The sequence below is a fragment of the Varroa destructor genome, unplaced genomic scaffold (genome assembly GCF_002443255.2).
Source record: "Varroa destructor unplaced genomic scaffold, Vdes_3.0 BEIS01000005.1, whole genome shotgun sequence".
In the NCBI taxonomy this organism is placed as follows: Eukaryota; Metazoa; Arthropoda; class Arachnida; order Mesostigmata; family Varroidae; genus Varroa; species Varroa destructor.
In genome coordinates, this window is record NW_019211458.1 from 14,676,893 (window position 1) to 14,688,414 (window position 11,522).

The window sequence follows — 11,522 nt, forward strand, 5'->3', positions numbered from 1 at the left end:
TAATAAGACAACTTCGTAAAAAGTGCTACATCTCTAGCCAAACAGCATGCGGCTTTCATGGGGTCAGCAGTATATCCACAGCAAATACATATCCTAGCTGATTTGTGATGCGTGGTTAAGTAATAGGGGTGATAGTAACAACCGTACTTAATATGGCTACCTTATGCCCGCATCATTCCTCCCGGGAGAGATGAGAATATCTGGCCGTACAATCCACCTTGTCGTGAACCTTTTTACGTAGCAATGGCAATGGCCTTGAAGTCTTACTCTCACGTCAAAAGAGCTGTATATTCCGTGTAGATCTACATACTGATTAAGTGTCTCGTGCATTGTTGTTCGTTGTAATTTAGCTGGCGGATAGCGGAGTGGAGGACGAAGACGAAAACACGGCAATCCGTCCAATACGGGTGATACACAAGGATCAGGAAAGTATCTCGGCCTTCTGCGTGAATCGTGGTAGCGCAAGCACATCAGTTATCACTGTCGCTACACCTAAAGACATGCAGGAGCTCGACATATCAGGACTTCTCGATGATGTTGGATGGCTAGACAATGAAGCCGAATTCGATATTCTAAACAGGTTCGAATAATCAGAACTGCTAGTAACACAGTTTCATTTGGCAATAGCTAAAGCAGTAATGAAGTTCATACTAACCGAGTGTAGATCCTCATGCGACGTTCCGCGGATTTCATTGATTCTAACGGAAATCGTTGCTGCGCGCGCACCATTAATTCGGCAGGAGTCATGATGCGACAGGTGCAGGCGGAAGCGAGTATTTGGTCATCGAGCATCCTATCGACCGACAGCTGTTGGGTCCAGCTGCTAATACCGTCGGCTCGCACGTCACCACACCTCTCGCCCCTTTGCCATCAAACTCGATTATCAGCTCGGTTCACTCGCACGGAAAAAGCAATATTGTACGTAAAATTGCATACTTGTTTTATCATTTTTTTTTTTCATCAGCGTAAGACATAGGTTTGAATGCTAGCAGTAGAAATCGAGCTCTGGTTTCTACTGACACTTATCGCGTGTATCCGCGGCTGATTCTAACCATAACAAACTTGTCATGGTACTCAGCCGCTTCGTCCGCAGTGACGGGAAATTTTACAAGCGGTCGCTGCGTAACAGTGACTGTTCAATTATTTTTTGGTAACACTATACTGAAAGGCTGACCGCATGTATTGAATGCATATTTATAGAAGGCGCGGTTTAAATATTTGAAAATTGTGTATAAGTCATTTATTAAATCAAAAGTTGATCGTTATGTAATTAAAAGATCTAGATAGTTTCTTTTTTCAATTATTACTATATGACTATTCCATCGTAAAAGCTATGCTAGTTTTAATCAAGCTTCAGCGCATACAGATACTAAATTTGCTTCAGTATACTTATTAATAATAAACGTGATTTCGCATGCTGCCCTCTTGATGACGGACTTAGAACTTGAAGAACCTGCATTTCGCGGGGAGCCAACACCCGCAGTTCTGCGAGTTTGTGCTCTCCCGAAGCAGACTCATGGTGAAAACGGTGAGTAGAGAAAATACGCCCGACGTACTTTCATTTCGTCGACATGAAACATCGTCAACGGTCGCGCTTCTGTCATTGTTCTGATAAATAATAAGATCACTGTCCGTTACTGCCTCCACGAAGTCTATTTGATTTGTGTGTCACCATTTCTATTTGTGATCATGAAACCCGTGTCAATGCTTGCGCATTCGTGTGATGTCATCGTGTCCATTTACGTGTCCATAGTCGATCATTAAACAAACCGTGAATAGTCTACGTCACCATAGCCACAATTCGAACTCAGGCCTCGTCCAGATAGATGGAAAGAAAGGGAATCAAGAAGAAGGAAGTTCATTAGTATTTTAAGAAAAAAGCGGGATATTCAATGTGTGCTACTATCTGTACCGGTATTGATAGATATCAGCTTCGCCAAACGAAATCTCCTTGCAGAATCATTGACGAACGGAAAAAATGCGATATCTGTTCATTGTGTATTTGTAATCTTAGCGAATAAGTCATGCATACAATACAGTATAATAGACAACCGCATGTCAGACACACGCATAGATGAACGTTGCATTTTAGTACCTAGGATTAGGTAGGCTACAGGTGTAACAATTCGTCAGCCGAAGCATCTAGGCAATTATACCAAGTTAAGGAAGTTGGAGTCTTTTAAAGCACTTCTAAATATATCTCAACTTAACATATGTCTGTGACTAAGCTTATCAAACTATATAATCCATTGCCGTTTGTGGATAGTTTCTTAAAACATTGATTTCGGGTGAGCCAAGATGACAGTCGAAGGTGTGATGATACGAGGGTATGTGAAAAACGCCACCCCAATTGTGTTAATAAGCGATCGCATACTATCTACAGTAGCATTATGTTTAGAAGGAGCATCTAACTATTTCTATCCTATAATTAACTCTATATTATCTGCCTAATACACCTTCTAATGGCACAATCTTCGCTTGTCTGGGACGGTTCAAGTGACGCGTTGCTTCAGTGGAGATAGACGTGTCTCTACGTAATTGTGTTTATATTGTACCGCTGATTAACCGAACACCAATCTTTGCTTTTTGTTCGATGTCTAGAAAGTCGCCGCCCCCAACGGAAGGCCTTCTGTTGAGGTATTTAGATTTACGACTGTTTTTGCAAATACAACATTCCTTAAAAAATGAAATCAGTATATTCATGTGATCGCAACGAATTTTGAGGCGCACAGGACTGAGTTCTCCTTTGGATGCTATGTATTTATTTGCCATAGTCCCCATTTTGTCCTTACTGCTGCTAACTACCACTGGCCTTCTTACTAAGCTGTTCGTTTACTGCTTATAAATGATCACAAGAGCTTTTTACATTGCGATTAATCACTGCAGGATTTGTGAGTGTCTGTAATATACGTAGATTCGTCTGTAAGTGATTTTAGGGCTTTCGATGGAAAAGTACCGCAAGGTTAGATCCATTGCAACCACAAATCATTGCCGTACGGTTAGTTCACTGGAAAGTTATAGTTGCATCTTCAACATTCGTTGTTTTCGGTCCGTCTACTTGGTCTTTTTGATTTTTTGCTACCGCTGCTGTGAGCGCCTTAGCGCTCCAATGACTGGCCTGCCCGTTATACGAGTATTTCCCCTTTATTTCTATTTGATGGCATTTCTGTGTGGTTTGTCTATTAGTTACGAATACTGCTTTTGCGCTTGATTCCTAACACGTAACATATGAAAGGTCGTAATCTGTGGATTGGAACAAATGGCGAATTCGTAAAAATGGGATCGTCTCAAGTCTGGCCTTTCGACCTTTTGTTTTTCTCGCCTGTGTGCAACACATATGTCTGTTTCTCAGTCGGTTTATCAATACATTATTATAGAACTAGAGTTTGATCTTCTGTCGCCTAAATAATGAACAATTTTGCGCCGAAGACTCAAAATATTCGGAACTGCTTTCTCTCTTATTTAACGGTATTTTGTAAAATCGTTCTTCAAATGATTATGACTTTCTTGTTTATGAAACAATTCGAGCATAAGTCGACGATCCGTCATAGTAATAGACCGCTCGAAAACACTCATAGAACACTGACCCATAAAAGATACTTGTCAATTATGTATCAACAGTATCGCAGTATTAATACTGCTATGTACCAATAATTGACCATTATGCCGTTTATTGTCCTAAACACCTGACAACTAACTGGAAGGGATTATGTTTGAGAAATGCCTGCCGGGTAAGATACTTATAAACTAATGGGAACAAATGCTACGCTGGGAATCGTTTCAACAACGTTATGTTACGTTAACGCGGCGTCCACGGTGCCTATCTAGCTGCATACTGATTATTTTTCCTGCTTTGGTATCTCTATATGAAAGCAGGAATGGCACTAACAACGGCTTTCTATTTTCACGCTTCTTTTTTTAAACAACAAATTGGGTCGGTTAACTGATATATCGGCTGTTATCGATAGTAATTTTGGATTTAGCCTTATTTATTTTTAATTGAGAAATAGTTTCAAAAAATAAAACAAGATAACGTGGCGGCTTTCAAAACGATGCTAACTTGGTTCTTATCGACTGAAATTTCAGCTGAAAAAGCACAAGGTAGATTCAGTACGGCGTCTGGCATCTCATCCCTCGGCAAATCTATGTAAGTTGTGGCCGGCAGCCTTTTTCCTCGATTTTCAGTGTACTCTATCGTGATAAAGTTAACCATAAACGCGTATATAAGCTGTATGACTGTGTTATATGAACACCATTCCTGCTACTTGCCAATTACTTATTTAGGTATATTAAAAATAACTGCTTATTTATGGTTAAACACAACAAGAGTCTATTGGTAATGCCAGGGTTCCGTGTTTCTGCACAGTTAGCTCGTAGGTAATAATTTCTGCCTTCGTACCCCTAATGTTCTCCTTCACCGTATACTACCGCGCTACAAATCTCAGCAAAGGTCACGTGCCTTATGTGTAATGAAATTATTATCAACTCTTTAACCCATTCAGACTTGTTTTCTTCTTCAGACTGTTATTTAAACATGAAGGTACCATTATGAGACTGAGATCGTATGAGCTCACACGTAGAGGTACGTGCGTTGCAATAGAGCAACTGTACACTTTTACATCGGTTTGGGACCTTCTCCTGTAGAGCGTAAGGTAAAACGTTTGTTGGAAAGTGGCTCGTTGCGAAAGTGGCGTTCGTTGTCTGTCGTTCAGCTCGTTGATTGAGTAGAGGGTGTGACGGTAAAATTATCGAAATTAACTTTTTTACAAGCAGTTTCGGAGACGTAGTGTAATGCAGTTCGAAAGTTAAACTTGCGCTGCGATACAAAGATCAAAATTTCAAAGAAATCAGCTAAGGGTCGCACCACGGAACGCGATGCGTACGTTTTGCAAATGACAATTGCAACGGGTTCGTTACTAGGAGATAGGATTATATGTGTAGTTGTATGGCTTCTAATGCAAGGAACATCTTGATGCCCTTCAGCTGATTCTGACTGTGGCGTATAAAAAAGATTGTTCCGCTATTTACATTTTCGGTTTTTCAAACGTGATTAAACTGGGCACAAATTATAATGTAAATACGCTACAAATCGAAGACAGCAATAGCAAAAATATATGGGTACATTCTTGAGTCTGGTAGAAAATTAATTCTAATATCGTAAGGCGGAATGTAGATGATTTTGTTTAAAAATGTATGGTGACAGAAGCGAGTTTTAACCCGCACCGTAATAGGCAATACAGGGAAAATGGTAGAAGCTTATAAAACATGATTTGCCTTTGAGTCTGTATCTTTTTCCACGCCATTTTTTTTTAAATCTACGATTATTTATCAGTCAGTAACACTAAGCCGAAGGTCTTAGCGTCCTAATAAGGCCTTTGCGAAATTTTCGCATGAGCTGCTATAGAAGTAATGAGCAGAAATGCTGGATAGTATAGTGAATTGTTTTTAATATGAAACATATTTTTCGATTTTCGCTTGATGTTGAGCTTATCAGTTTCGCCGCCTATGTGTATATGCCTTTTTTCACTCATACAAATTATACTCGCGTGACTTGAAACAAAGATCCTGGCCTCGTCTCTTCCAGTGAAAGACTTGGGCCGTTACGGCACTTCGTAGACCGCGTTAATCAATCAATCTCAAAGTGATCTCCTCACTGATGACTCAGTTTACTGACGACGGGTCCGTCTGAGGCATTCTGAAGCCAGAGTTTGAACAAGGTTCTTACATTATAGAATTGACTCAACAGCTAGAGATTCAGGTTCATAACAAACGCAGTTTATATACTGGTCACATGTTGGGGTGCGGAAGACGTGCTAAGGACTTTTTTTCATCACATCGTGTTCGGCTCAGAGAACCCACGGATAAGTGGCAAACAACAAAGTCGCTGTGCGGTGCGGCCCTTGAAGCAAAGTTGTCATTGGGTTTTGGGTCTGAGCACCGACGTGAAAGCGCTGGATGTAAATAACAGTTGGCTTAGAGGGGATTGAGCAGCTTGCCACTTTTTGAAATACCGTATTCAGGTAGTCAAGTGGTAGCGCTGAACTATGCAGATCCGTGATTTCAGATAACGTGGAGTGCATCGAATCATACAAGCGGTCCCTACGAGGACGTTTAGCTGGTATTATCTTTCATGGTCGATGTAAACTAAGCCTTCTAGATTGAGCTTATATAAAAATAAGAATACCCATAACAACTTGTTTTCGTTTTGTTTTATTTTAGGGACATTTAAATCTAATAAAGCAATCTGAGGCCCCCTAGATACGTATATGCACATATATATGACACAGCGTATTTATTATGCAGGGGGTGTTGACAGTTCGCTCCTTTGTGCACGCTTTTCATTATTGCGTTTATTTTAACAAATAGATTACTATTTTATCTTTATGATCTGCGTTGCATAATAGACCTTTCTGGCGGCCAAGATGGCGCCGTCCAGCTGTGGGAGTGGGGTCATAGCTCGGCCGTTTGCGCACTGCGTCTTCCTGGGACTCGGGCAAAGGTGACTTCCGTGAGCTTTAACCCGCAAGGAAACAAGCTTGGTGTTACCGATGGTGACGGCTTCATCTCATTGTGGCAAGTCGGAGTTGCCCGAAATGATCAGAATCCATTCTTCGTAAGTATTTGTCATCTATGAAAAATAAGTGTATCTCCTTAAACGATTGTCAGATAATACTACGTTTGATTACGTATCTATCGTGAAATATTTTTGCATAATGTAAACTTCTTGGAATTGGATAGAGTATGCTGGGGTAGTATGCACATGCTTGCTTGCTTGACGCAATGTATGAGTGCTTTATCTGGTTCCGTTTTCATGATTATCGCCATTTATCAGACGACGCAGTGTCACAGCAAACAGGCGTCGGAGTTCGCGTTTGCGGGCAGTTCATCCTTGCTGGCCACGGGCGGTCAGTCCTCTGATGGCAAAAATGTCTGTCTGTGGGATACACTTCTTCCCCAACGAAAGGCGATGATCGGCTCGTTCCATTGTCACGAACATGGCTGTTCCGCATTGCTCTATGCACCGCACAGCGGACTGCTCATCTCGGCCGGCAAGAAAGGAGATATTGGTGTGTAGATTATACACAAGGATTACGACAGGGTGATACTGTTTCAGAAGCTAATATATATATTATGGCAAAGCGACTCTTCCGTGATTTAGACTTTACCATTAACTTAACGATCAAATGGTGTAGTTAACAATCGCTAGAAGAAATGGGTTTGTTCTGTGAAGAAGTAGGGAGTAAAGACTTTAATCGATTTCTGTTTATCAAATAGAGAGACAATAGCTTAGGTCGCAGTCCCGTCGGCAATTGTCTTCACCATTAATATTATCGATGTACAAAGGGAGGACCGTAGGAAGGCATTTTTACTTGATCACGTAGCGACACGGCTGATTTAGTGGCGTGCACTAAACATAACTGAGTTAGTCCAAGGATGCATTTGGTCTCTATCTAGAGAAGCTGTCAGATATCGCGAGGTAGCGAAGAAGGCTTCCAGTCACTGGGTGTTTAATGTATATGGATTTCTAGATATTCAGATTTTGTACAGTAGTAACACTAGCGGTTTGGTTCCTTGTAATTTTATTGTAATTGTTTTTGGTGATTGATAATTGCAGCGATCATAGACGTACGCCAGCGCGTCTTGCAGCACAAATTCCAGGCCCATGACTCGGCCGTCAAGTGTCTTTCCCTTGATCCCAATGAGGAGTTCTTTGTGTCCGGTTCCGCTGATGGAGATATCAAGGTAAAGAGCCCGATTTACCGCTAAACAACATAGCCTGTTCCCTCATAGGAAAGATAGCTCTCAATGCGATTGATAATACCATTGGTAACGGTTAAGCCAAGCGAGTGATACATTTCGTAGACGCCCCGATAACTAATTTAGACAGCCAACACATTGAATCGCATAACAACAGATGAGCAGTATTTTATCTATAATGCATGTTTACGTGTATCTAAGCGCGTCTTATATTTCGGCTGCTGAAATCTCTCGTTCTTCGCTATGGTGTTTCCTGTGTCGGCAGATATGGAGTCTTCCGGCATACGCAATGCAGTACTCGTTCAAGGGTGAGCACTCAAAAAATAGCCTGTTTCGAAGTATGGCGTCAGGTGTGACACATCTATACGTGGATGAACAGATACGTCTGTTCTCGTGCGGCGCCGATGGTTCATTGAAGCTTCGACAGCTTCCGAAAAAGGACTCCAATGTGGTCCAGTTAGCGCCATACTGATGATACGAATGAATAATAAGAATTATATAAGTAACTTTGAGTGTTCTACGTACGGCCTAGCAGGTGCAGCCAGAGTGAGACTGAGGAATGGGCAGACATACCTATTATATACAGCTGCTGATTTAACCAACAACCCACCATTAACATCCGTCACCGTTCTAATAGTAGTAGGCGTACACCATAAACATATAATACATATATTAATCAATTATAGTATTATTATTACTAACAGTTATAGCATGTTTGCCGATAATAAATGGCTAGCTCCGTTTGCCAGCGTCTGCAGGCAGACAGTTCGAATGTCGGCCTAGTAATACAATGAGTGATATATAATATTTTAAAATAAAAGGCAGATAATTTGAATTTAGCACCTAATGGATGCTTCAGTCTAAAACTATCCTTACGACCTGTTATGGCCACCGGCAGCCCTCATACGTCTGCTTTTCAACGTTGCGTTCTCCTCTACGAGTTCCTGTTACTAACCTTTAGTGTTTGGTATCTAACGTTGTTAGTCTTCTGTTTTTTTACCAGCGACGAAGTGATTACAGCGAGACAGTTCGGATTAATAATCCCGCCTTGTGGCAAGATTCACGATATCGCTGTTTGTCAGCATTGTCTATAATAGTTAGTAAACCTTAATAGGCCAAAAAGCTGTTGAAGTTGTCTTAAAAAAGGGGCCACATATCTAGAACGCAGTGACTTGGGACTACTGTAATTCTAAAAGCGTTCTTTATGAGTCATAATCACAGGTACTTTGTTTCGAATTGGTCACGCGGGTTTACTTAAAGAGACAGGCGTGTCCGAACAGGGTCAGGAATAGACAGAAGGCCACGGTAAAGGAATTACATTGGGCAAAAGGGTAAAATGAAGGCATGCCTCAACGTAACGTAGCGTATACACTGCGTACAATTTGCGGCGAAATAATGATCTGTGAAATTACATCAAGCGGGTGAAACTAAAGTTCGTACATCCGGTTAACCGCCGCTACGACTATGATATAATATAAGACGAATTTGATCACCTTTTGGCCCTGAGGTGCGTGCCTGGAAGCCGTTGATCCTAAACTGTTTGAGACAAAAGGAAAAGTTGGGGTGTAGCGCGGCACATGCTCCTCTCTATTGACGGGAGCTACTAACGCGATATAAGAATAGAACGAGTTCCAAAAATAAAGGTCAGAGAAGTAGATCGAAATCACACGAAACTTAAACAGGAAGGCGCGCACGCAGAAAATTCAATAGCAATGAACAGACGGAGAAATAGCCATCGCCTGACCACTGTAGCAATGTTGGATGCTAGTAACAGTAATGACATAGATCACTTGTAGTGCAATTCCTATGATTTTTTGACATTATTATTGTTATTATTATTCGTGGTAACACAATGACTAACAAACAACTGTAAACATGCTATCATTTGTGTGTTTTACACAAAAATTGATTATTATTTTGGTTACTATTATTATTATCTGATAAAATGATGGAAATAAAGATTGATTGACTCAACAATACGGTGTACGTGTAGAAACATATTAGATTTAGAAAAAAAAAAAACATAGATAAATAGTATAACATAACAACGACGATATGATATTAGCCCTTAAGCTCAACATCATCATCATCATTATAACTATCAAAACATAACAAACGTATGCAGCAGAGATATCGACAGCGGTATAAACAATAATCTACTCATTTGTTTGGGGCACACAAAAGTAGAAGCTATATAATAACAGTAATTGATGGTAACGCGAATAGCGGCACGTATAGTAACGACAATGACGATGGCAGACGAAGTTCTCTCGTAGTTAGAACACGAACGAGTACTAGCTAGTATTACTGTTCTGTAGTTATTTGGTATAATGTGATGTAATTGTCAAATACGCTTGCTCCCCGCTTGATCTGTCGTTTCATATATTACCCATATCATTTATTTATAATTAAGCAATTTTGAATTGTTAATGGTTTGACAGAGCGAAGCAAGGCAACACCGATGGTTTGAAGATGTCTTTGTTCTATGGAGGGGACAAGTGAGAAAACCTGATAAACCGAAGGTGGTAGTAAATTTATTATTGAAAAATGAACAGGTGTCACAGAATGAATCGCGGGCGGAAGTGAAGTTAACAACGCGTATCTGTTAAAAAAAAACCACAGTGGACGGAAGATAGGATGTGTTCCAAGGAAATTACAAACAGCTTTGAGCAGAAAGACCCTGCTCGCCGCAATAAGTCTCCCTCTTCTCGGGATGATCTTGGCTAGAAGGAACACTAAAGCGGCTAAATACGTCACTGTTGATTTTTCCATTAGTTTCTTGGCACCGTGCAAAAGTCCTTACAGGAACGTATGTACAGTAACGCATGATATACGAAGAGAGTTCTTGAATTAAAAATTAGCTTTGAGTGAAGGCTGCGAATAGGTCAGTCTGTAAGAAGAAAAACCCAGGCCAAGGGGTAGAGGATGAAGCAAAAAGACGTACAGGAGTTGTTAATTTCCTTTTACTGAGGGAATTTCATAGAATTTAGTTTGCTTAGTGATTACATAGTCGGCTACGATTATCAAGCGTACCTTGTTGACAAGTAAAGAAAATATTTTTTTACACTTTTTGTTATGCCCGTGGCTTTTGTTATGTTACGTTATATAGAAAATACGTTCCACTACCTGAAAATGACATCTTGACGGTGCGCTGTGATGAACTTACTAGTCGATATTAGCTCGCGACGAAGATGGGCTAAGGACGGGTGGTACGTAGCTCGTAAAGACGTTAGCACGTAAAATCGAGTACAGGTGCAAAAAACGAGTAGTCCCAAAGACTGTCTGTTGGGACATTATTGAGAAATAAACAATCAACTAGAATTCGAAAACGATTCGAACTTTTCTAAAGCTTCGTGAAAAAACAGTAATACGGGTGTTTGCTACTACTTAAAGTGTCTTATTGATAATATGCCCTTTGCAGTGATGGTGCGTAATAGTAGCTATACCGAATCGTCACCAGCGTCAAGCTTTTTGTTGTGTTTCCCACAAACAACAATAAACATTATTATTGAAGAGGTAACTGTTGTTATTCTGGGTGATCACTTATCTATTTACGTACCTCCGGTGATAACAAATAGGCCAAAGAGATTCGATATTATATAATCGTTAATCGTGGTCTACATATATTTTGCGGTTTTTCGTTATCAGCCAACAAGTCTGAAACAAGACGCGCCGTATGATTCACGCATATGTCCCTTCGTGTCAAAAACTAATTAGGAAGTATTCGAAAGTAGTAACTACTACTATCGAGCGTAAAAAGTGGC

General features: G+C 40.5%; 1 protein-coding gene across 4 annotated transcripts in view; it reads left to right on the plus strand.

Moving 5' to 3' along the window:
• Rbcn-3A (rabconnectin-3 alpha) overlaps positions 1-11,271 on the plus strand; it is a 32,038-nt gene extending 20,767 nt beyond the window's left edge. Inside the window, exons 22-30 of one of the 4 annotated variants that reach the window (XM_022807205.2) lie at positions 351-580; positions 741-918; positions 1,442-1,528; positions 2,602-2,637; positions 4,087-4,147; positions 6,405-6,613; positions 6,833-7,067; positions 7,616-7,743; positions 8,024-11,271. In XM_022807205.2, coding sequence (XP_022662940.1) covers positions 351-580; positions 741-918; positions 1,442-1,528; positions 2,602-2,637; positions 4,087-4,147; positions 6,405-6,613; positions 6,833-7,067; positions 7,616-7,743; positions 8,024-8,230 — 1,371 coding nt within the window. In that variant the 3' untranslated portion in view covers positions 8,231-11,271. The remainder of the gene's footprint in view (positions 1-350; positions 581-740; positions 919-1,441; positions 1,529-2,601; positions 2,638-4,086; positions 4,148-6,404; positions 6,614-6,832; positions 7,068-7,615; positions 7,744-8,023) is intronic. The other 3 variants (XM_022807207.2, XM_022807206.2, XM_022807208.2) reach the window with 3 other exon arrangements.
• The last annotated feature ends 251 nt before the right edge of the window (positions 11,272-11,522 follow it).